Source organism: Rhopalosiphum maidis, chromosome 2, assembly GCF_003676215.2.
Source record: "Rhopalosiphum maidis isolate BTI-1 chromosome 2, ASM367621v3, whole genome shotgun sequence".
NCBI lineage: Eukaryota > Metazoa > Arthropoda > Insecta > Hemiptera > Aphididae > Rhopalosiphum > Rhopalosiphum maidis.
In genome coordinates, this window is record NC_040878.1 from 11,946,203 (window position 1) to 11,973,777 (window position 27,575).

A 27,575-nucleotide genomic window follows, 5' to 3' on the forward strand; every position below is an offset into this window, starting at 1 on the left:
AGGCACTCATTATTTCAAAAATGATTAACGCTTATCGAAATATTTTTTTCTTACATTATTTTAAGTCGTTAAAACAATTTTTTTTTACCTTTTTTTCAATGACAGTATACATTTTTAATTTGTTATTCCAGAGCAGAATATTTTTTTTTGTGGGGGGGGGGTGGTACTTCAATGTAAGAACATCAAATTGTGGTATTTTATTAATTATAACTAATAACATAATATTAATTATATATAATCTATAAAAGTCATAATCATAAACCATTTTCAATGTTTATAACAGTATAAATATGGCTAGGATTTCTATGCAGTAAAAAATTGTAAAAAATGCATTTTATTTACTAAAATATGCAAAAACAATTTTTTTTTAAATATTAGTTAATATTATTATATGCTATTATTAAATTATGTTTTTTAAATTTTCAAACGTGAACGACCGGCGATTATATCAAAGAGATATATTGGATGAAACTGCTTTCTACATCACACGATGTCGTTGAAGCATATATTTAAATGAGATTCAAAGCACGAGTATCTAATATTAACATCTTTAATTTTCTTCCGTTTTATAATCACTGTTTATAATATATTACACATTTTTAGAAATGTTTTGAATCCCTTATTCTTCCTTAGTATTAAGTTAATTTTAGTTTAAATAGGTATAGTATATTTCCGACAATTCGACAAATAAATCGTTAATTATAGTCCTTTATTAAATAAATACCAGTAAAAATTAACAAGATATTCATCAATTTATATATATGCTATGTATGCATTATGTTCAAAATATGCGAAAACATGCAAAAAAAAATGGTACTATTTAATCAAGAATAAGCCAAATCGTGGACATATCTGACAACCAATCAATTTGGACTTAAGGAAAAAAACATGCAAATTCATAGAAATCCTGGCTAAAACCTAGTTATAAGTAATAAACAGGGCTTTAAAGTTATATGCTTTAATATGCATGTAAAAGTATCAAGATAAGCATAAAAAAATTGATAAATATGCAAAATAAAATTGTCAACAAAATTTTATTTTATAAATTAATTTTTGACGATACAAAAGCTATATTTTTTTTATAGAATATATTAGTATGTGTTCTGGAATTATAGGTCAGCTCTATACAACGTAAATACGATGAATCAATAATTACAGTACAAATGCGTTTGATATAAATTTTAAAAATAAGCTAATTATTGAAAATGAATAGAATAAATTTCATCGGTTTTAATAACAAACGATAACTTACTTACTATGTTAAAATCAAAATGCATATTTTTATTCGTTTATTTGTATACTTAACTGAAGTCTGGAGTTATATTGTTTATTTCCTTTATCATATTAAAAATATGCCTATAATAAATAGCACTTAAAACTCTAAAAAGCAAAATAGCACTAGAAACCATAAATATGCATAAATTAGAAAAATATAATTTTTTACACGACATCAGGATAGTGTGAAACAAATTTGTATCTTACTTTCGAGTTTCGACGACTTACAAAAAAAATATGTATTTAATAGAATTTCCCTAGTCCTGGTTATTACTCATAAACTAATTGTTCCAAATTTAATTTTTATAGATTAAAACGCTCTAAATAATATTCTGTTGCAGATTACGAAATTAAAAACGTTGTCAATCAAAAATCAAAATAATAAAAAAGACTTACAACAATAATTCATAGTGAAAAAATGATTTTCCAAAAATGTTTTGTAACGACCAGCGATTTAATATTTTATATAGAAGATATATATTCAAAATCATTGGTGTTTTCTGAAATAATAAGTCTTACGCTAAATGGATTACTCAATATTTAATATTTATCTAGTTTACTATTATAATATTATAACATGATACATATAATGATATAATACTTTTTATTTTAGACGATCATCGTCACGATAATAATAATAGTAATACGCTCCGCGGGCGTCCTGTGTACCGGACAATGCAGTGACTGCCAATATCATTAGGTATAATGATATGATATATCGCGGCACTACTATCAGCATTCATGTGTTTGAAAATGATGGCTACATTAATACACGCGTATAGTATGTATATACTGTACATAATACGCATCGCACGTCATTAGAATGAAATATAATACCGCTTTGACGCTTCGGCTTTGTAGTGTTTGCGAGTGACATTGTTATGGTGTTGACGTATTCATTAGTGGTCCGTGCGCGGTCCACCGCTGAAGGTCTATTGTAAAATAACAAAAGTATTATCTCGAAACATTTAAATCATAAAATTAAATCACATTTTACGTATATTAATATTATAATACGTCACTGATAACGACTAATAATAATCATAGGCGGAGCTAGAAGTTGTGTTCATATGTCATACAGCATCTATGCAATGCAGAATCTAAATCGGCTTACAAACTGGTGTGGAGCTTCTCCCCATACCCCCTTTTATACTGCCATACACATTTGTGTATCTATTTACAACTCAAGGTTATTATAGAAAAAATAATAATAATAACTCTATTTGAATTTAATTGTTAAAATACCTTGTAAATACAATAGTTTTTATACCTAATGAATGATAATTAGGACACTGTGAATTTATAACACTACATAAAACAAACAAAAAAAATAAAATACTATTTAAATTCAAAATGCACTCGGAAATTAGATAAATGTAATGAAAATAATATGCTTTTAATATTTTTAAAGATGGTTTAAAAAAATAAAATATTAAAAACAAAACAGTCGTTTTTTAAAAAAATCCTTATTTATTTTTAAAAACATTAAGTCAGTCTTTGTACCCTTTAAACTCAAGCACCCCCTTTTTTTATCGAATATTAGGCTCCGCCAATAATAGTAATATATATAGGATATTAATAAATTGTTGATTGATTGCTCATTATTCCATTTTCCGCGACAGCTAGTGCAGTTTACCAATTTTAAAGTTGTATAAACGCGGAAAAATTATGAAAAGCATTTTCATGCTATTATTATCGAAATTTGAATTATCTGTAATTATTTTATTTACCTAATAAAAACTACAATCTATATTAATTCAAAATAACCTAATCTAACTTTTTTGAAGTTTCAAAACTTAATAAATATCTAAGTATACGAATAATTATTTCCCACAAACAATGTATTATTCTATCCTAAAATGTATAAATAGGGGCGGTGGGAGGGCACACATCGTATTTCGTTTTCCACTTTCACGACGAAACTTTTGAATAACTCCTCAATGTTTTTTCACACAGTTGTTGCAATTACCGCCACGAATAATAGTATAGTAATACCGCTAAACTTTATTTTCTAATAATTGTAGTAATTCTATACTTAAATAATCCTTTATTATAAATGATTGATGAACGAACTTCGATACTTAACACAGGTGAACTTTTACCCGCTATTGAAAATTATGTATAAACAATTATTTAACACACTATCGAAGCCGAGTTATTCATTATTCAGCTATATAATTATTTATATACTTTGGACGGTCATAACTCATAAGGAAACAGGAAAGAACGTCCATTCGTCGTGTTTAATTCATGTTGTGACCGACTAGGAATCGGAAATCTAAATTGTTATATATGACAGCGCTGTCTAACGATAAAATTGAATACTTTAAATATTTCGATGCAAGTTGTAGATGGCGTGTCAATATTAAATACTTTATTTAATAAAATAAAATAAATAAAATAGTTTTATATCCATACCACTGGATTAGACCTAGCTATACTAACCTAACTTAACTGCTTAACCCAACGACATCGTAAACGAAATAACTAAATTATTAATTATTATGATATCATTACTTGCGAAGTGCACTGGTGAAATTAAGGGAGAATGAGGGAAATAGATCCCTCCAGAGCTTTATTTTAGTAATATTTTGCAATATTTATAATTTAATAGTAATCTAATTATAATATTATAAATAATAGTGTTCAATAAAAATTTTTTAACCTAAAATTATTATAAAGTTAACTGTTTTTTATTATAACAAAATTTAATCGCTCCACTTCTTCCCAAGAAAAATTCTTAATTATGCTACTAAAGTAGATACCTATCAAGTATACTGCTATCGTAAAACAACTTAAATACTAAATAGTAAACTAAATCATAAATTAAAAATATCAAAGAAAAAAATAGGTTGATCCCATACATTAAAATGAATTAATATGATAATGTTAATATTTAATTAAATGGTTAATGTAACAAACTGTGGACTTATTCCTTGTTGTATTCGTCGGTGTTGTATTTACAATTCACCGTGTTTAATACATACGATATTTTAACTACTCTATACAAACGAATCTTCTATTGCAGAGTATACATAAATATTATATATTTACTATATTTATTATTATTTCGTTAACACGTTGACCGTCACATGGCCGCCGGCGGTCATTCAATTGGTATTTGTTTTACGCCCCCCCCCCCCCGAAAATTATTTCTATATACGCCACTGAGTGTATAATATTATAATATATTCAGTGTAACCTCTATTAATGGACACCTCTCAATAGTGGAATTAATATGAATTTTCGTTATTTTTTAAATGGTTAATAAGCAATTAAGAACTTTTTACTTAATTTTCAATAATTTTTTATCGACATTTATAAAATTAACTTTAAAAAAGAAATATTTCAAATGTCTATAAATAGCCCACAAAGAGTCAAACATTTTTTATAATTTTACTACGTACAAAAAATGTCACTATTAACATTTGGTGAAAATTGCATGTATCTACGATTATTTATTTTTAAGTCATACCAAAGATACACAAAATCAATTTTGTAGAAATTAGTTTACCATAAAAAATTCCACTTTCCCTTAAATTTTTATTTGTTTTACCCAACAATATTAACAATACTGGGAATTTTTATTTTGACTTCTTCAAATTTTAAATAAGATCCAATTTTCTATCAATTGCTACATTTAAATTGTGAAATCGAATTATTTTTTTTTTAATTACTTAGGACGTATGCAAACAAAACATACAACACACATTAATACATCATTGTAAACTCAATACATTTATCACTCCACTTGAAATTTGAAAAATTACGAGAGCTTAACTTCTTCGCTCATTGATGTTAATTCAAAAATGGAATAATTAAAGTTTGATTTAGTTTTGCATGTTTTAATATTTTGTTATTTTTTGTTTAACTTCATAGAGGTAACGTGACATTTGTAAGTTCTTCATTGTGATTGATAATACTTCTATTTTTATAATACTTTAATTTTATTAAATCGTCAATCATATTTTTCTTCCAGACAATGCTGTTTTTGTTCAATGTATAATAAAGTCAAACAAAGAAGTATTTATACACTGCAAAAACCCGCCATAGTCCATATCTGGTCATATAGAGGTATGCGAGTATGCAACTGAATTCATGATTTAAGAAACCCAACTATGGAGAAATGTATCTAACTACTACAATAAATATTATTAGTAAGCGGTGACTAATATAAAAATATATTATTAAACAGCTAATAAATTGTTTAAAAGTATAATGTTAGTATACTTATAAATCATTTGTGGACATTTTTCGGATAGAGGTATGTTTTGCTTTTACACTTTTTAAACTGCAGAGAATTATAAACATTTTGTATTCAACTTATGTGACACAACTGACAGTATTCCGTGATTATTTTGATTGTTCATTCTATTATAAACGTTTAATATTATAATTTATAATTTATAAGTATGAATACTGGATACAACAAATAGAATGATTGAATCGTTGGACAGCATACGACAGCAAATCGTACGGTATTTTTTTAACGGGGAAAACAATGCAACATTAATTACATGCTTGTGCCTAGTTGGTGTCTGTGCGTTTTACGGGAATTTTGTTATCATTACGTTTCAAAATTTGTGTTCCGTGTGAATAATATATCAACTTCGGTTGTTATGGAGTAAATAATATAGATTTTTACGGATCGTAAATCATAGGTGTAATTAGGGGGGCTTAGCCTCCAGTTCAGGAAATAGCCCCTCCCAAAAACGAGTGGGCCGTCTAAATTTTAAAAATATTCAAATTAATAATTATTGTCGTTGATTAAAAATATTATATCGATATAAATTAAATAATTGTTTATGTTTTATGCTACTTTATATTTCTTATAATATTTATACGTTATTTTCGTCTGTCCTATCAATATTATGTCGTTTAGGTTAAATTTTGCTTATTTTAAATATTTATTTAAATGTTAAGAGGACGTCGCACATGTATGTGTTGTCTCCGTCTTACGAAAAAAAAAATTTGTCCACCTTACGCCTGTGTCGTAAATATTGTTATATTTTATGTTTTCACCAGCTACCTATGTAACTCGGTATAATTGAGTACTCTAGGTCGGAGACATGACTTGAAAGAAATTCTAGTAATCACAAATCTAGTATTGTGATTAGGTGGGTGTTAACGATGTTTGCGAAGTTGGCGCTATTGATATTTTGGTGGTCTTGTTTTGAATACTAAATAGTTAGATATGAGTTAAACAGACACCTAGACAGGTGTCTGTCACCAACCAGTGTAAATCGATTCCTGGCTTTGCAATCCACCTAGACCGATTGTCCTACCTCCTGACGTCGAAAGTCTTATGCTGTTTAATACGTAAAAAGATTAAAGTATCTTTCGTTTCATACGCTGTGGTCACCATAAACAATTAATGTAATTGGGAGGACGGAGGTGCAAATTCTTTGGAATTATCGATATTGTTGAGGTAGTCTGGTACCTATTTAATATCTAGTAACTATTGTCGTTTAAGGTTTTTGCACGACAGTGGATATTGGAATTATTGGATACTCAATATCTTTTCCTCTACACTGGGCTATTAATATTTTACATTATTTGAGTGAACAGCATTAACAATAATTTGTAAAGTACATATAGGTATTGCTATTGTTTGCTAAATAATTTAATATTTAATCTATAACATAACGGGACATCAATAATCAATATAATAATAATTATGTACAACATGTACATGTTATTTTAGTGTAAATATGGGTTATTGATTGAGTCAATTAAATAACACATTAAAAATTTTTTTAAATACTCATATTTTAGCGATCAATTTATTTTAGAATAATATCGATTACATTTAAAAAGAAATAAATTATTAAATATAAATTACATGCTTATACTTTTGTGTTCAGTATTTTCTTTCTCCGCTAATCGTACGTATCAAAAGTTGACATGTCGTTTTAGATTGTTGAAAAAAGAATATACCAAAAGGGCACAAAAAATTATACTAGAAATGAGAACTACGATACATATTTTATAATAAATAACTTAATAATAATGTTGATTGAACAATACACACAGCTTCATTTCTTGTTTGTTTTTGGGTTTATTTTTTCAATTGTTGAGTTTCTATTTACTTCTCATCGGTTGTTGTGTTTCTAGGCTGATCGTCCGCTAAAAATATAAATTTACACATTATATCACCTTATTAATATATATTTAATTTATTTTTAAACTTTTGATTTGCATTTTATTTCAATTTATAGATTTTATATTAAAAATCTAAAACATATTAATTTTGAATAATTATTATAGTATCAGGTAGTAACTACCTATGTAATTCATAAAATACAGATCTTGGTATATTATGTATGACTATAATTTTTTTAAAACTTACCAATTTGCCCTTTGACTTGGCAAACACTTTTGGCTGCCTATATCATAGCTGGTAGCATGTGCACAGTTGAGAATGTGAGTAAATCCGTTGCGGCAGAGGGTCACTGAAGAACAATCTGGAGTAAGTCGGTAAATACTCTTGTGACTACAACGCACTCCAGTGTTTACCATGCCTATAGAATATAGGTAAATATTAAGTAAATATTAATTTTATTGTATTTGTTTAATGGCGTATATTATGAATGCGTACTCGGTGGTATTTTCCTTAAGTTGTAATTGTAAATGGCTACTGGGTCGGCGACTGGGGCAATCGTGGTGGACGTCGACGATGTCGGCACGACTTCGGTGGCTGGCGAAGATTCAGCTGAAGATAGTGGAACATATGGAGTTGTGGATGATATTTCGGGGGCGTATGTGGTATTGATTTCGGTTTCAGTAGCCGTTTCAATTGGTTCAGGATTGTTTGGCAATCCTTTGCAATCTACGCGGTATGGGTAGTCACAAATTTTCAAATCCTAAAAATTATTTTAGTAAAAAAATATTAAAGTTTGATCATTTATTTATTTTTTAAATTCGTACGTCGTTGTAGTTTGTTCCACCGGGGCAAACGAAATCTACAGGAGATCCAGCTACACAAACATAGAAAGCTCCGCAATTTTCCGTACTACGGTACGTTCCATAACCATCTGGACATTTAGTATTATTGCCGTTTTCAGTTCCCACTGAGAAAATAAAAAGTAAATTTGAAAACTTATATAAGTCATGTTATATAATATATTTAATATAAATTTTTTTTTTTTTAATTTTTACCTGTAATAGGTCTAGAACCACAGTCTACATTTGCCGGATAGTCACAGTATCGTTTTTCTGGGTTAAATACCAATCCTGCGGGACACGTCTGTTCAACTGCCGTTTCATCCCAACAGTTTATGAACTTGTTGCAAGAACTTTCACTCGGGAATTGTCCTCTCGGTTCCTTACATTGAGCTTTTAACGCGTCTGTCGACGGTGGCCCAGTTGGTGACGGAGCATCTGGATCAGGAGAATATGTAGTTCCTGCACTGGTAGTGACTTCTGGTTCTTCCCCCGGCGTTTCAGAACTAGGTTTTCCCGGATAGGCTGGTTGATCAGTAGAAACTTCAGATGAAGTTTCTGGTTGTACAGTAGTCGGTACTTCTTCTGGTTGACCAGGATATAAAGGTACTCCTGGCTGCTCAGGTTGTTGTGTTTCCGGATATGTCGGAATCACTTCCGGAAGATCTGTAGAGCTTTCTGGTTTGGAAGTGATATACTCCGGAGCTTGAGTGATTTCTGGGAGTTCTGGTTCAGAAACTCCTGGTGGTGGTGTTCCAGACTCTGGTGCTGGTGTGGATGGTGGGTATTCTGGCACTGAGGTAGATGGTGGGTATTCTGGTGCTGGCGGAGATGGATATTCTGGTGCTGGTGGTGATGGATATCCTGATGCTGGTGGGGATGGGTATTCTGGTTGAGTAGTTACTGCTTCCGGTGTTTCTGGCTGTGATGAGCTTCCTTCTGATGGCGCAGGGGTAGATAATTCAGACTCCTCAGAAACTGGACTTGGTGCTGGTTGTGGTGGATACAATGGTTGTTGTGGGTATGGTGAAGGTGGAGGATATGGAGACGGTTGAGGATATTGTGGTGGTTGAGGGTATGCAGGTGGTGGATATGATGGCGGTGGGTAAGATGGTTGTGGATAAGATGGAGGTGGATATGAAGGTGGCGGGTAAGATGGTGGTGGGTAAGACGGAGGTGGGTAAGATGGTTGTGGGTATTGCGGGTATGGGTATGATGGTGGAGGGTAATATCCGTTAGCTGGGACCTGGATCCACACACTAGATGGTGGTTGTCCGGAAGGTTGTGATCCTGCAGGTGGTGATATTGGCTGACCATTTACAACTGCAATTTGCCATTGTTGAATTTGTTGACGCATATATTCTTCAAACTCGCTTCTATATTTGTCATCTACTGGTTTTGGAGATTCTGAAAAATTAAAAGCGTTTAAGAAATAAATATAAATGTATAGTATATAAACATATAAATTATTCGAAGATAAGAATAAATCTGTACCATAAAGTATAAACACATAAACACGTTAACTCATTTGGATTCAGAATCTAAATGAATATAACTGTATCTATGTGTAATATATAAATATACAAAAAATATATTAAGGCATTAAGCCTAATTTTGTTTACTGCCAATTTGCCGTTCAATACAACCGGTCTGCAACAAACGCCAGACCATACGTTAGGAACAGGTTTACATTCGGCAAAATAACGTCACTATAATTTATATTTTATTTTATTTCCAATGTACTAAATACAACAAATCTTAGAAAAATGACATCGGGTTAACATAATATAGTATTTATATACATGTTTTTGCAGTCCCGTGCACGGGTTGTTTTTCGGTTAACGAACTCGTTTGGAAAACATCGAATGCGGATTGACCGTAATAAATCAGTTACCGTATCTGAGTAGTGAGTATCACGTTGTCACATTTGAAGACGTTTTTATTCGTTCAAATTTTTAATCAAGATTTAATCAAAAATAATGTTTTTTATCTAAATCTTCATATTTATTTAGCAATAATAATATCTCAATGAACGATTTGCTTTAATTAGAACTATATAATATAGGTGTTAGGTACACATTTTAAATTTTAATATTTATTAAATTTTGTGGACTAGACAGAGATGCCGAGAACCGAAAAGAATAATAGGTTATACCGTTGTGTAGAAAAAATTGTAAATACTGATGTACATTGTTTGCTAACGGTTTATTATATATGTATAAACACGGTTTTCGTTCTCATACACGTTTTATTATTATTATTTTATCACGATATTCGATTATTATTATAAGATATCTTGTATTTTCTTTGGTGTTAGTGTTGTTTCCGAATAGGTGTATACTGGACAATATATTATTATATATATATATGTTTTTGTGAAAATCCTGTTGACATTTTGTCACATTATTATAACGGCCTAGGGACATTGAACCTTGACCACTTGAAATCTCACACATAAGTGGTTTTCGATAATTCTTCATGTTTATTTATTTATCCATCGTCTTGGATATAAATTCAAATGTGGTTGTAATGCAAGCTAAAAATTCATATAAATAAATAAAAATAATAGCTGAAAAAACCAAATCACCGTATACATATAGCAGCAGGAACTGGTTTTCATATAAAAAGGAATTATATGTATATACTAGGTATATACCGTATATTCCGCGAAGACGATCGGTTGTTTTGACTCAAACACTCCGATGTTAAATCTCGCCTGTTACGTGCGTTCTCGCGGAGTTAACATGAAATTGCTATACATTATATAATTATATATGCGTAAGTACACGTAAGTACACGTAAGTACACTTATACCAGAAACTTGAAACAAATTTGTCAGATCACACAATAAGTGGTGCCTTTATACGCGCGTTTTCGGACCATATACTTGAGTATACCACGGATGGACCTAATATGGCAGAGTAGGTATTTATTGAAGTGTGTTAATTGAGTGTGACGACTCGTTTACAATAGTATATATTTGGTGTATGAACGCTAACTGATAAGTTCGTTGTACTGACGAGGTCTTGCAAAAAATACACACAAAAGTATATATTTACTATCAATTATTAATAGACGTACAATTTATTGTTATTAGAATGCTGTATGATATAATTTTATTTGATTATACTGTTACCTATGGTAGTTTTGTGTAAAGAAAAGTACGGAATGACGTTAGTTATTTAAGATCAAATCGAATTGATTATAACATTAACACATCATATCAATTATTGTTTATTCACGTGAATAAGTATAATAAAAAAAGATTAAACGCAAATTTATTGTTAAAAACTAAAATTTATATGGGTATATTGTAAATAAATCAACTGAGTTATTGCGAATTTATAGTAATTTTTAATTAGTAATTACCATAACTCTTAAAGCATGCGTGCTTACGTTGGGATTTATTTATCAAAATATATGAAATAGGTATCTATAAAAATGATTATTTATACATCTTTTATACCAGTTTTGCTGCATGAAAACATAAATATGTTATTTAAGTTGCCTATTTAGTTGTCCTTAATGGCTTAAATGTAAATATAGTATATACTGTTTATCTCCTGTACAAGTGAGTATAAAATATAACATTGGCAAGCAATACAAGAAAAACAGACAGCTTGTTAAAATTATTAAGTTTCGATATTATGGATGAAAATTATATTTCCAGAATTTACTCTTTGTAATTCATTATGCTAAATGCGATAAATATAATAAATATTTAATGGAAATTTTATATGAAATTATTCATACTGCGCAATAAAGATTAAAAAGGTTTAAATAGTGATTCAAATCGAATAAATAATGAAACATAGTACAGGGTCATTGGAGTTATAACAATAATAATCATTATTCCACGCCGAGTTGCAAACATCGAGTGACTTGGGAAATCACAAATGATCGTAGAATGGCCGTTCTAGTGTTTAATAATGAAGTAAAAAAATCCCTTTGAAATGTTCAAACCGGTATCTATGGTCTATGCAGTACAAAAATAACGGCAAGCTGAGCCGGAGGTCAACATTAATTTTTATATAATATATTGACATAATACATTTAGACAAACCGCATATTATACGAAAGCGTCTTTTGTAACACGAATAAATATTTTCATTATTAATTATTATTGAAAAGCCGAGTGGTTAGGTACTATCGAGTATAGCGGTAACAAACAATATATTAACAATAATAATGTGGTAGTTGTAACTTGTAATAAATAAAGGCTACTGGGCAAACAATATTATGTAGTAGTAAATAGTAATTACAACGGTAAAAAATAAAACCGTAGAGGTAATCTATGCATTATATCACACGGGTCGTATAGTGTGTATATATGTAGTTATATTGTTTTTGAAATCTCCGTCGGATCTTGTTGTTTATATTATTTATTATCAAACCGACCAAAATTGATTGTATGTATATTACGTAAATCTCGTTTCGGCGTGTAATTTATTTCAAATCCATTAGCATATCGTAATGTATTAACGGCAGTCGCAATAATAATGCGTTTAACGGCCTACGAGACTGATTTATCATAAATACGAGACGTATAATACTATATATATACATATATTACTATGCACTTCGTATATGGACAGACAACGCATGTGTTTCGAGTATTATTTTCGTACAAACCTTTAATATGATACTGTCATGTATTGTGGTGTGGAATGCAAAATATTATCAAGTTACACGCGTGTGACGAAAACGATAGAGTGCACCTGCGCTGCGGTGGTGGGACTCTTAATCCTTTCCTTCGATTCTAATCGCATACAATGGTGATGTGTACGCCGAGATTGACGCGAAGTCGCGACACAACCGGAGACATATTATTAGGTAATAACAATGATATAGACGTATGTCATTTTAATATATAATATGTATTATTATTTATTATAATACGATAAACCGGCCTGCACATGCATCTATATAGCCGCACGCAGCGACGGTGGGTGTATCTATGTAGATCGAGACGAATAATGCACAACCGATGGCGAGTTTCCCGCAACGGGGACGCGTCGGATTTACATTTTAAAAACAAAACGAAATTCCGTGAGCCCGGCTTTACCGTGATTTTATCGGCCGACGGCGCGCCCGTATGCATACATTTCTTTTATTAATATTATTATAGAGGCACTATCATCGAAACACACGCAGACACGCGGTTGTTTAGCATAAAATATATTATGTTATACGCCACCGCCCGTGTCGCTGGCTGCGGCAGTCCGCGGACGCGCGGGAGACGCACAAACGGCGGCGGCGGCAACGTTCCCGGACCATATAAAAATAATATAACATTATTATACAGGCAGGTGCCTTCTAGTACCTATAAATATATATATATATATATTATAGCGTACGATGGGCATTTTGTCTACTCGTATATAATATAAATTACGGTTTTATGTCTTGCACACGAAGCGAAATACGTATATTCACTAATCGAACTGGAAGGCACCATAATGTGTACAACGCGCGCGCGCGAGAGAGAAAGAGAGAGAGAGCGAATGAGAGACCGCCTCGGAGAATCGTTAACAGATTTTTCATAAAACCTACACTCGTGTGTACAATGTAATATAATATACACCGCCAAAACTCGAATTCATATTATGCCGTACCGGAGGTCCGCCGCAGTGCAGTCAAGTCGTTTCGGATATGGCTATTATGTAGGTATATAGGCACGGGTACCTACGTCTATAATTTTCATTCTCGGCCTGTTGTAGTCTACCGCGATCGTTCGGAATAGAGTTCAGATACACGCACGTATATATTATAATACTATATATAATATGATTCGATAACTATTCGTGTATATATACTATAATACGTGTCTACACAGCTGCGGCCGTGTAGGTCGTATATGATATGCCTACGTGCCCTGCATTTTTAATATTATATACATACAACGTCATAATAATAATGAGTACGAATTTAGACCGCGTCATTTTTCTTTCTAAACGATGGAAAAAAAAAATCGGATTAGTTATACCGTTACCGAACGCCGTCGCGTCGACTATCCTTATTTTAGATATATAAATATATATATATATTAATAAATACTAAATAGGCGCAGTAGCGCGCCAATACGCGTCTTGTCTTATTTATCTGTCGGAGCACACACACTCACACGCGCGCCCGAGTACGACAGTAGAAAGTGTGTTATATGACAATGTGCGAATAAACCCACGCGACACGTGACGGTGATTTTCTACACGTAGGATTGGTAAAACATGATTCACTTGCGCGATTGTCGTTTTAAACGTACGGTAGGTAGGTAGAGATATGTGCGTGTAATACAATACAATAACACTGATTGATAAGTCCGATGTGTGCAATATCATATTAGTATGTGTCATATTGTGTCTATGCCCGTGCACATGTAGAAAATATTGTCTGTCTCGAACACGTCGAACCTACTATAATAGGTAGATAGATGTGGATTGGTTTCCGCGCGTTTTATTTTATTATTGCTTTGATACAAAACGCGCGTGCGGTAGATCTACAGTAGAGATCCCGCGGGTGTCGATTTGTCGGCCGAGTACGAGTCGATGAATCGACCCAGGTTTCTAAATTGAGATCGCGGTGAGTCGATTGACTCTAGTGGCAATTAAGAGGTATGTATACGAGTTCAGGCGTGGGCTCAGGATGTTTGTTTGGTGAGATATGGGGGGGAAGGGTGTTAGAAATGTTTCTACTTTCCTTAAACACAATAGTCAACACTAATTTTTAATAATAATTTTTTTTCGCTGAAAAGAAAACATATATTATTGACTGTTGTTATATTGTGATAAAACAAGCATTTTTTGCTTTTTTCAGCTTTTATCCCCAACCACATTGTATGAGTTAATTCTCTTTTTAATGTATATCAGAAAAAAATATTCTTCGATAATAATTTGAATAGTAATGTAGTCCGCTAAATTATTTACCGTGCCGCTTGTTCGTAATATCTTGTGTAATCTTTATATTATATTATGCCTTAATAGTCTTACAATTGTTTATGACAAAATATTTAATTTACGCCCAAAAGTAAATACCCAGCAACATAGCTTTTATAAATATGTAAATAGATTTGACGAAGTTATATTGTTTCGTACTATATTATGTCTTGTCAATTTTAACTCCTATATATGACTATAAGTCGTTATACTTTTCTGGCCTATTAAATCACCACAATAAGACTCTCACGGAGGACGCGTATACCAAATCATTCGTATGAGTAGATAATAATAATATATACTCATGTGCGTATTTGGGGGTTTCTGTACTCACGAACACTTCAGATTTCTGCATGGATATACCTAGGAAGTAAGAGGTACACTCGAGCGGACGCAAAGCATATTAAAATAATAATATGATTATGATAAACTCGATCATATATTATTATGCACGGTACTCAGGACTTGGGACTTGATGAGTACCGGTCTATACAGAACGTACACGACACGCTCGGGTGCAGATTGGAACGAGACGGTATCGAGAGTTTTAGTCACTACACTCGGTGAAATTAATTTTAAAATAAAATTCATAATGTCCCTAGTAACAACTATTTTTATATCCGACAAAAAAAAGAATATGTTTTGTTCACTTATAAATATTTTTTTTATTTATTGGTAATTCTCACTAGATAATTTTTTTATCATATTTAATAATATATGTATTATTGCAGTATCAGTAACTTGTCATTATATAGTTTTGTTCGTTCTATTAACTCCAGTAACTATTACAAATGTAATCTTCTAATTAATATGTCATATTGTAATCTTATAAAAATATCGTTGGTTCAAACCTATATTTTGTACTTTGGACTACTGTTCATTTTTAATAAAAACAAATAAATAAATAAATTATATGGCAGAATAAAAATTAAGGAAATAAATAATCATGTACGTTAAATGTAATCAAATATTTTGCATGTCTAAGATCGATATTATGTTTTTGTATTCTTTATCCTTAATTAGGATAAAGAAATGTTATAAATACCGATAGTTATATAAACCATCGTTTCCCTCTTGCTGCGTGCCTATCAAAAAAAGGTAAACAATTTTTTTAAAAACATTATTATTGAGTTCAAAAGGCATTGTTCGATAGTTTATAGGGCATTTAAATTCAGATCCTAATTATCGTTAAGCAAGTACATATTGGTAAATTAACTTTTACTTGTGACTATATATTTCTAGTAAGGGTTTTTTTTTCGCAATTCAATAATGATATACATATTTATACTATGCACGCGTATTGTAAGTTGTAACCTCGTTAAACGGCATCACTTAAAATATAATATTATTATCGCGGTCGATTAGATTTACAGCACACGCGGTTAACCCGGTGGCCCCTTTGGAACCGATACAATCGCGTCGCGCGGGGACGAGACAAGATTTCTATCTTGCTCATTATTGCCGCCGCCGCCCGTGCGAACACGACCCGGCTCAATGTTCTACAAGCGCAGAAACGGTGTACGGAATCCGGAATGAACGAGTCGCGTCGCACACTATAATAATAATATAATATTATACCTATATAGTACATAGGTATGCCGTCGTCCAGATCGTTAAGAGATTGTCTTCGGCTATTATTGTTATTATTAGTTATTACGTTGTTCATACAACGTTCGATTGTGTTCGGCGGTCGTACGGGCTCGTTTTTTATAATTATTATTATTCGATCAGACCCGGCCGCATGTTGTGTATAGCGGGCAGAGGAATGCCTGCTCGAACGCATTTGCCAACCGTTTCGCGTTCCCGGGAAAACATTTGCACACACATCGCTATAACAGACAATATTTAACGGGGAATATGCAATTGTCTATTATAATACCGACAAGTATTATCAATATTATAGATTGACTAGAAAAATACAAACGTGTTAACACTTATTATTAGTTAGGGATGGGAATGTTTTTTTTGTGGGCTGTTAGATTTATAGCTAGATAAGCTGAATTATAATATCTATATATTGCATAATAAATTATTTTAAGAAGAAGAATTTTATTTGGGAAATTGTTTATTTATTTTTAAATTATTTTAGAAATTATGTTTTAAAAATTTAAAAATATAGGTTGATATTTATATTATCATTTATGAAATGTTAAGAGTACAGTATAACTCTAAAGGCACATTAAATTAATTGAACTTTTCAAAGAATATTAAATCTGGGCAAAACTTGTATAAAATACTTGTGTAAAAAAAAATAGATACATACTTGTATATTTTAAGCGCATAAATTAATGTATATTTAGTACTTTTAAAAAGTGCATTTTAATAACCAATTTTGTCGGTGACATTGAATTAGTCCCGCGCTCTTAATATAATCGAAAATATAAAAGCTACCACGTGATGATGAAATTTGATGGACTTCATAAACGCGTACTTATAGTACACACAGTACTTATAGTGCTGATTATGATGTGCAGAGGTCGTAAAATCGTCGCGGTAGAGGCGAACGGAAACGCGAATTCGACAACTCCGTGTAATAACCGCGTAAAATATCGTAATACGCGCCTTAGGCGATTAACGATGATATTAATTTTCGGGTGACGAGACAAACGTCAACTCGATGATGACCAAGCGCCTCCGATAGAAATAATAATACATTAATATTATAAAATACAGTCGTCTGCAGGCGTCATTTACGCCGATAACACATTTTCACAACAATTTAACATCCCGGCCAAGGTGGATATTATATATATTTAACTTAGTGTCGGCTAACGACCATAACATGTACGCTGCAACGAGGAATAATATGTTCGAATCGTTGAACCGTCTCCGCAACGAGTAGGCACTTACCAAAGGAATCAGAAAAATTTGCGACCTTCGACCGTCATTTAGAACGAAACAAAAAGTCTTTGTGCCGCAGAAACCATCTGTTTATATACATGCACACATCGAGAATAATAATGGTCGGCTGCTGCGCATCGTTGTTTTATATTATCCATTTAAACAGTATACCTACATATCTTACTACTTACTGTAGACACAAATAATAAAGGTAATATTGTAATGTGGCCGACGCGCGGTAACGCATAAACATTCAATACGTCGGAATACCGAAGACGAACAACGATTTACGAGTGGCGCGTAAAAAATAGAATGATAAACCAATGCGATTTGAACGTGCGGCTTAATAGTAATACTACTAATAATAATAATATATAATAATGCGAATAAGTCGTCGCCAGCAAAACAAGCCGACGGCGTTAGATGTAATATTATGTACGTGGCGAGACGGGCGGAGGTTGCTGATACGCGTTTACACACCAAGTCCTATCTGTAAATTAAAAACGTCTTCGCATGCGCGATCAATTCGACCGATTTCAAAGGCGGTAAGAAGACAATAATCGAGTTCTGTAGACTGTAATAATGTTAAAATTTCACTCGGCGACGTGGCGAAGGGGGCAATCGAGATGAGTTTTTTTGAGGTGTGGTGGGTGGATGGATGGTTCATGAATAATGGCCAATGGGTAGGTTAGGTAATAATTTATTAATATCAACTAGTGTCAACAATATTTTAATGTCTAATACGACAGCTAGTTAAAAATATGATACTAAATATCTTTATCTGGTGTAGGTGCAGAGTGGAATATTGAACTATAAGTAATAGTCTCTGGGCAATTTCAAGCTCGCTATATAATGTTACTGGTTACTTCAATTATATACATAACAACAACTGCTCGTGGCATGAGCCGTGCAGGGATTAGATTAAGTTATTTGGACTTACCTAATATGCATTTATTTTTAGGTACACATGTTCAATAAATGCTTTTCTCTAAATGATTATAACAGTGTCATATAATAGGCACAACTCTAATCGTGCAATCGTGCGGATCGTGCAGTTTACGTCATGTGATCGACGGGCTCATTTGATCAAATGTCGGGGAAAATGCACAGTCGTGGAAAAATAAAAAATAAAAGGCGAAAAAAAAAATAATTGACCGCGCGAAACTTTTGCAGCGTGGCGTGGAGTACGGTGTGCTTTTCGCTGTGTTTCTGCAATGTTTTTAAGCAGCTGATATGTGCGTCTTCGCCCGACAGCATCAGAAATAGCAATAATAACGAAACAATGATGGTACGATTGACGACGCGAAGACGGGTAATACGAGTACGATTATATCATTATTATATATATATATATATATATATATATATATATACGTAGTTTCTGCTTCGTATCGTCTAATAATAACAAATATAAAGCGACCGGCGGCGATTCGTACGAAACCATACGTAATCGCGTATAGTCTAGTCGGTGGTCGGTCTGAGAATTTATTCCGAAACACTGGTCTGGCGCTGGTCGCGAATTTTCTCGCAAACGAGTAGCTGCAGCTGCAACAGCGGTCCGTTGTAATATTATTGTTTGTTTGTTTTTTTTTTAATTTTACGCAGCATCACCGCCTCCCGGACGGACAGTCCGTTATCGTATTATTATTATTATTATTATTATTATTATTATTATACCATCCGCGCGTGTCCATATAATTGTTTAGCGTGTGAAATTATTATTGTTGTTGTATAATATGTATATGGTACGCATTGACTGATATTGTGTATACATAAATAGGTAGACGCGGTATGGGTACAACTATTTACGATGACCGAACGAAAACCAGTGAAATTAATCGAGACGTCTCGGAAAACCGTTTTTGCTGCATCGATAGTCGATATATTTAAGTTTATATACATTAAATATATTAAATACATATAATAAACGTGCGCAGTAGACCTTGGATTGGTGCGTCCTATTTTAATTCAGAAAAAAGCTAAAACCAATTTATATAATATTTTTTTTTATATAAATCTAGTGTAGTAAAAATTACTTATTTCATACACATTTATGAAAAAATTAATTTAATATTAAAATATATTAATATAAAACGAGTACTTAAATTACACACAACATATTATGTAGGCCTAATGATTGTGTTTATAATAATTAATAAATAATATTACATTTTACTCATTTTTTCTAAAAACACCTTACACGTAAGATATAAAAATTAAAAAGTAAATTTATATAGAACATTATGCACATAAAGTTATAAAATAGACCTCCTCTTTGTATTCTATTAACCAAAGTTGATATTTTAAATGTATGAATAACGTCCGTCAATATTTACATTTATAAGCTGATTGTTGTTCAATAAAGGTTTTCGGCGACCACAACACCTCGATCGTGGTGTAGCTATAAATTAGTGTTATATAGCTATAAATCTACGTTTTGAAAAAGACTTCGCGCATATGAACTGGATGAATTGTGATGAATTTTTTGTAAAATGAATAATCACAACTTTTTGTGATTTGGCTTTATTAAGAAAACAAATTCCAGGTTCTATGAGATTCCAGAAGAGACAACAAGCCACACTCATTCGCGTACACACTCCTATGATTATTAGGTATATTCATATTATCGTTTAATACGCGTGTCTATATGGGGGATGTATTTATTAAATGTATTTATATATAGGCGGCTAATTTGTATGGCGTATACGTGTGTCCATAGAAAACGGCCTACATAGGTAACATTTTATAGTTGATACAGAACCAGTTGTATAAATAAATTATTATATGTGTACCCACATACGACAACGAAGACTACTGCAATATGACGTACTGCCTGTGCCAGCGTAGAACGCGGTCGACTACGCGCGTATATTATATTATATATTTTAGTATTATTGTGGTCGAGAAGACCGCTTATAATATTAATGGTTTTGGAAAGTTCGATGCGATTAAATATGCGCCCAGCATATATTGTACCATGGCACGGCGTTGCGAGAATAGGATCAACATTCCGGGCCGGAAGCCATAAATAAAAAACGGACCATCGCGGTCGATTTGTGCAGGCCACAACGCACTGATGCCAATAATAATAATAATAATAATAATAATACAAGAGACGTATAAAAAATATACATGTAAAAGAGATTTACGCCTCCGCGACCGAATGAACAGTGTACTCGTATCGTCGACCGGCGTCGAGGTGTCAATTGCAGTTTCGCGACATCGATTTCGAGCGCGACCCGACTGCAACACGCCGGCATAACATAGTGTTATATTATTACATTATTATTGTGTGGGAAAAGCGGTTTGTGGCGGAAAGTCCATTTTTAGATTTTACATATCTACATGCGTTGTACGCGCTACTCTGTATACATCGACGGATTGTTTGCAGTAAAAATGAAGAGCCCGCAGCGCCGATGTCGCGGAAAGTGTATAGGTTTTGGAATTTGTAAAAAACGTATAATGAGAACGCGACGCGACTGCCGTCTATCGTGCGTACATTATTATGTGCGTTTACACGTTGCGGATTCTCATTATAATATTAACGATGTATAAGTAGATCGATAAATCCTTTCGTTGGCGTTCATTCCTTTTAGTACGAGACACACGTTGGAGAGGCGTTTAAATGTGTGAAAACCGCATATCGTGTTTTAAGTATAGAACGACATGAGAACAGATTTCTAAGCATATTCTATTATAAAACGCAAAGTATAGTAATATAAACAGCCAGTAGGAACAGACACCACGGATGTCACAGTCGGGAAAATAATAAGCCTATACAATAAAAGTTTTTTTTATGTTTTTATTCAAGATTACGCGTGTCATAAAAACCCGTGATTTGCTGTTTACAATAAATTTGAAATCAAACTGCAGCGAGAATAAAAACGCGCGTGGGATATAATTATAATAATACGGTTGATTATGTTTTTCTTTCCAAAACCAACTTTCATACTGAACAGTTAAACCTACTAGTTTAACGATTTAGGCTGTTATTATAAGGTTTATATTTGTTTATTATATAATCTTGTACACGCGCATTTAATGATTCGCAAACATGATAATGTCTGATTAAAAAAAAATATCGAATTTTTAGTTGTCATATTATTATATACCTATACTAGCTGTGCTGTTGTTACTTGTTAAAATAGGTACCTGTATTTGACGTTTCAAATATGCAACTGTCAGTGCTGCGTTTTATTAATAGAACTCCATTTGGTTTTATATAAAATTCCACTTTACATAATATAGGCATAGGTCAAACGGATTATGTAAATTGGTATAATATGCAAACAACTTTACACGGACTTCAAATTAAAATTAATTGCAATCAATTCAGATAATATGGTGTACCGTGTCAAACATACGATTTTTGTGTATCGTGTATTATTAACATCAGAAAACATAATATATGTTTTCAAATTATATAGGCATTCAAAATTGAATATTCAGAATTAATAATGTAACCATTTCTAGTTTATAAGGTTTGGCCAAATAAATTAGTGTCGATAATATGTGTAGTGCCTATAAATATGCCTTATTATATGTGTACAATATTTTGATCACGGGTTGAATATAATAAAAAAGTAGGAAAATTCTCGTTGTTTTTAAGGGCCGAGTACGAAAAACTACTATAAGTACTATACATACCGTATTCATATTACATTATGTATATATCATAGACCAATATAATAAGCACAACACTGAACACATAATGTTATTTTATATACTTCCTTACTAGTGATCGGATTTTGAGGGTTATTGTTTTACGTATATCATTCCAATTATAGTCTTGTAACGGACCGAGTTAGGTAATAGTACATGTATAGGTTAGTACCTATATTTTTATATTTATATTATGATAATGTGTATATAATTAACGACGGTCGTGTGAAAAATATTTTTTAAAAAAATCACCGTATACATAACGGAAACCATTTAACGCGTATGTATTAAAAAAAAATTTCCAACTATAGTGTAGCGTCTTTAACGCGAGCGATATCCACGGAACCGGACATTTCGAGTTCGTGGGTATTGGTGCCTGACAAATCAATAACCGCCGAAAAAAACAGTTCGTTCGGAAGTTGGCGGAAATCCGCCGTTAGCGACGACCGCACCGCCGGCGTAGGCTTATATACATATATATACAAACACGTGTTTGGCCCCCAAACAAAAAATTGTAATAATTATAGAAATACCAAGAATATTGCGATAATGATGAAAAGTAAAGAAAAAAAACAGGTGCATGTGATCTCGGCGATGATGATGTTGTATGCCGTCTGCGACGGTCGGAGGGGTCCTTCCTCCCGAGTTATGCAATCGACCGGCCGCTACGGTCGAAACCGTATTATGAGCGCGCGCACCATCATCCCGAAAACCAGTAAGACCCTCGAGTTTGCGCATATTAATTATAATATGTATATATAGTCAGAAACGCGTTTAAAACCGACAGACACGTAGGCACCGTTCACGGGTATACCTTGTATATTATATATTCATGCGTACAAGTATAGGCACACACACACACACACACACACACACACATACATCACAAATATATTGTGTATATTATATTATACTGGCGTAATTCACTGTTGCAGAAGACCGTCAGGCCCATCTGCACGTTTCCCGTGGGAATATGACAAATGGTATTTCATCATAATATAATATATAATATAGTATCAATATTATTATTTCGAATAAATATATTATATTCAAACGATTTTCGTTATTTTTTTTTTTTGTTTTTGTATAACAAGCATATTTATATAACTATTGAAAAACAGATAAAAGAAAAAAACAATTTGATAATTCAAACGTGATCCGAATGGTTTTGAGATAAACATCGAAAATGCGTGTTTACGCTTGTATAGATCGGTATACGGTTTGGCAGAGACTTTAACGCCACGGTTTTGGCACTCGTACGTATCGGCACGGCTTCTCACCATCAATCACGCACACGCATACACTGACGATACACACGGTGTGTAACAATAATATAACACATTCTCGTCTCGTTTGTGTGAGTGTCGTGTAATGTGTGAAACATCATCGCGGGGCCGCCAGACAACTGCATGACCAATGATCTGGATATGTGTACAGCGTGTAATATACGCATACGATGGGAACCGAAGTAAATAATAATAATAATATTAAAAGAATTTTTACATTTCATTTTATTATTTTTTTTTCCGCGTCGTAAACGTCTTATTATTCTTTTATATTCGTCTCGTCGTTATAATATATGTCTGCCGTACGAATCAAGTGCAAAAATTAATAACTTGTCTCTGACCGAATAGCGTGTACACGTATTACGCGTATATTTACGGCGCGTGATATATAGCTGTATAAGGCAATGTATATGGTGACGAGATGACGCGCGCTGGAAAAACTGTGCTGGGAAACCTGTTGCGCCGTTTTGAATTATTATTGCCGACTGCCACCGGCCGGATGCTGACCGTTTGTTTACGTCGAATCGCACTACCTATTATTATTATTTTTTTGTAATTTTTTTTCTTTTATTATATTTATCTTCAATACGAGTTTTTTTTTTTTTTTTTAATAAAAGCGGTTTTTTGCCGTTGAACGGATTTTTTCTTCGTCGAAGATGTAAGTAACGAGACATCTCGATGAATTACTAAACGCTTATGGATTAGTCATCCGAGACGATGGACGACCGGAGGTAAATAAGACCAATTAAAAATTGTATCTATATATAAGTACCTATATTTTTTTATGTACATACGATTTTTAGCACTTCAAAGTCGCGCATCCTTTTGAAATAGTACCTATATAATACAATTTATGAAGGATATTATTAGATTATGGATGTATGTCGATGACAGCATAAAGTGATTTCATAACGACCCGTTATTTAGGATTTTTTACGACTGTTATAAAACTGGTTGTCCGGTCAGCGAATGGCCTTGTTTGATCGTAATTATGTTCAAACTTTTTTGCATTAATAAAATATATGCATGTGCAAACGAGGAGCTATCTGTCATATTTCGAAAACAGTATAATAAACAAAAAAAAAATAATTTCACGGGTGTTAAAATAGAACGATAAGACTGCTAAAAAGTAAAAACTATATACAACAATTATGTAGTTTTTGAAATATTATCTTATAATTATTATATCTTATTTATGAAATTGTATGTAATAACATCATTCATACGTAGATCGACAATAAATTGTGTTATAAAGGAAGTTGATATGTAAATTTAAAATCCTGTTTTAAAACATAAAATTGTATGGATTAATAAATGCAGCAATGCATTATATCTGTAAACTAACGATGTATTTCGATTATGCGGAACGAAAACAGCTATGTAATAATTATTGACGATTTATTTCATACATACGGTTTTTGAATCGAATTTCAGGACTATTATTATTTTTTAGTATTTACCGTTTTACTCAAACGTTCGAATTATCAAATTGTTTTATCCAATTAATTAACAAAAGTAACTCTTAACAAAGACTAAAAGGAGATGGGATGTGTTACATTTCTTTTCTAATATTAAATTTAAATTCATTATAATACAATGAAATGAATCATAGTTGAAAAACGATTCTGAACGAAGCCCTGTAAAATTCATGTATACTACAGTCCTCATTAGTTTTAGTTTTTCCGTACGCTTAAGAAAATCGCTGAAAAATCCATGATATTACTGTTCTATACTGCCTATTTTATGTTAAAATACTATTTATAAGATATAATTTAAGATGATGTTAACAGTACTTCAAGTCGATTCTATTTTTGATTGATAGATTACTTATAATCTTATTATTATCAATAGATAGATCCCATTTAATGGTATACTTAATGAATATGTTTCTATGTAAATTAATTGGAAATTAAATGATAGAATCAGTGATCATTAAAATCATTGATGATTAACTAATTTCGTTTATATAATATAAGTAAAGCATAATATATATATTGTAGAATTCATTGATATACATATAAGTTTTATTAGACTTATTAGTAAGTTTATTGGTACTTTTCATTCAGTACTTATTACATATATTATATTATATTATACATAGGCTAGAATGGATAGATGCAAGATGCAAACAAATGTTTCTGCCAAAAAAGATTTTGAAATATATAAATTTTCTCGTGAAGGTAGTTTAACGAATATTTCTCTGTTCAGACGCAGTTTTTAAAATACGAAGTAATTAACCACACGTCGATTACGGCGGGCCTTAGAATTTTCGTAACTTTAGAGTTTATCGGCTAGCTTTTGGTAATATTATAAGAAAATGGTTTAAACGTATATAATTAACTATTAATTTTGTATTATACGAGTCTTGGACAGTTACTCGACCGATTGTCCCTGCGGGCTGCACAACTCAAACAAGTGTTTCGAACGGGAAAAAAAAATTTCTTTTGACCGCATAATATTATGACGGTCGGTCTTTTCGTTAAAAGCAAAGTATGCACAAGTAAGTACGTCGTTGGCATATAGTATTTCATTAATGCACTGCAGTTGCAGAAATAATAATATCAACAACTGATCATATCAATTCGCGGTTGTATATTATAAGTATTATAACGATGACGTTGAGGTGTATACTCACTCTTGGCGGTCGCTGCGGCGACGGATGGCTTGACGGGCGTCTTTTTCTTGGCGTCCGCCTGCGCGGGTGCCGATGGCTTTTTCGTCTTGGTCGGCGACGAAGACTTGGGCTTGGACGGCTCGGCGACGGCTTTCGGCCGGACCGGGATGTGCTGGTTGTCGGCGAACCGGACCGACCCCCTGTCGGGCTTCGGGGCGGCGGCCTGCAGGGTCTGCACGGCCACCAGGAGGACGGCGAGCGTCAACAGGCACAGTCTGTGGCCAGCGATCATTTCGGCGCGGCCTCGGTACCGGTGTGGTGTATATATTTGCCGTGCGGCTAGCGTGTGCTGTCGTCTGTCGGTCGGTCCGTCTGCAGGTGCGCGTGCCCGTCGAGTGTTTGGCGAAACGTTTTGCGTCCCGGACGACTTGTGTATATATGTGTGTGTATGTGTGTGTGTGTGTGTGTGTGTGTGATGTGCACACCGACCGATTCGATTCGACGTGGTCCAGTGTCACGGTCGCGGATGCGTTTTTATATTTATATCGCACGGCGGCGGCGGCCAATCCAACCGCCCCTCCTGCGCGCGGGCCGTGACCTAAACCTTGTCCGCCGTTCGGCACCGTCTCTCCCGCCGCCGTATGGTCCCCGCGCGCGTACTAATTACGTGACCGCGCTGACCGGGACAGCGGCATTTTAGCGCGTATTTTATGTATCATGTAGACGAGTATACCCGAGTATTATACAAAAACGACGCGGAGATCGCGTGTTCCGATATCATGCGTCTCTTGTAGCCGCTTTTGCAGTTTTTTTTTTTTTATTATTAATAATTTGAATAATATTTTTATAAATATGGTCGGGAATTATTCATTTTTAACTTAAAAATATGATTTTATGCTTTAAAACACAATATAATACATCTCTAAAATTCTCTTATTTTTAATAATTTTAATAATTAAATTTTATAAAATATTTGCAGGACTGCGGTATTTTAAGTCTCTTACGTATATTTAACGTGATTTG

General features: G+C 32.9%; 1 protein-coding gene across 1 annotated transcript; it reads right to left on the reverse strand.

Annotated features, from left to right (window-relative positions):
- Positions 1-7,024: 7,024 nt before the first annotated feature.
- On the reverse strand, positions 7,025-27,055 carry LOC113554515 (basic proline-rich protein-like). Its single transcript, XM_026958397.1, has 6 exons — positions 26,574-27,055; positions 8,434-9,624; positions 8,203-8,345; positions 7,874-8,138; positions 7,625-7,796; positions 7,025-7,401 (listed from the first exon to the last, which is right to left on the reverse strand). The coding sequence occupies exons 1-6, from the start codon at positions 26,842-26,844 to the stop codon at positions 7,386-7,388; spliced, it is 2,058 nt and encodes a 685-aa protein (XP_026814198.1). The 5' UTR covers positions 26,845-27,055; the 3' UTR covers positions 7,025-7,385.
- Between the last annotated feature and the right edge of the window lie 520 nt (positions 27,056-27,575).

What these genes read in the sequence shown, in the direction of transcription:
- LOC113554515 (XM_026958397.1), bottom strand. Translation starts at nt 26,844, where the DNA reads ATGATCGCTGGCCACAGACTGTGCCTGTTGACGCTCGCCGTCCTCCTG. An exon ending in CGCCGCAGCGACCGCCAAGA is followed by an intron (nt 9,625 to 26,573) that starts GTGAGTATACAC and finishes TTAATTTTTCAG; the next exon opens with AATCTCCAAAACCAGTAGAT. An exon ending in GTGGAACAAACTACAACGAC is followed by an intron (nt 8,139 to 8,202) that starts GTACGAATTTAA and finishes AATAATTTTTAG; the next exon opens with GATTTGAAAATTTGTGACTA.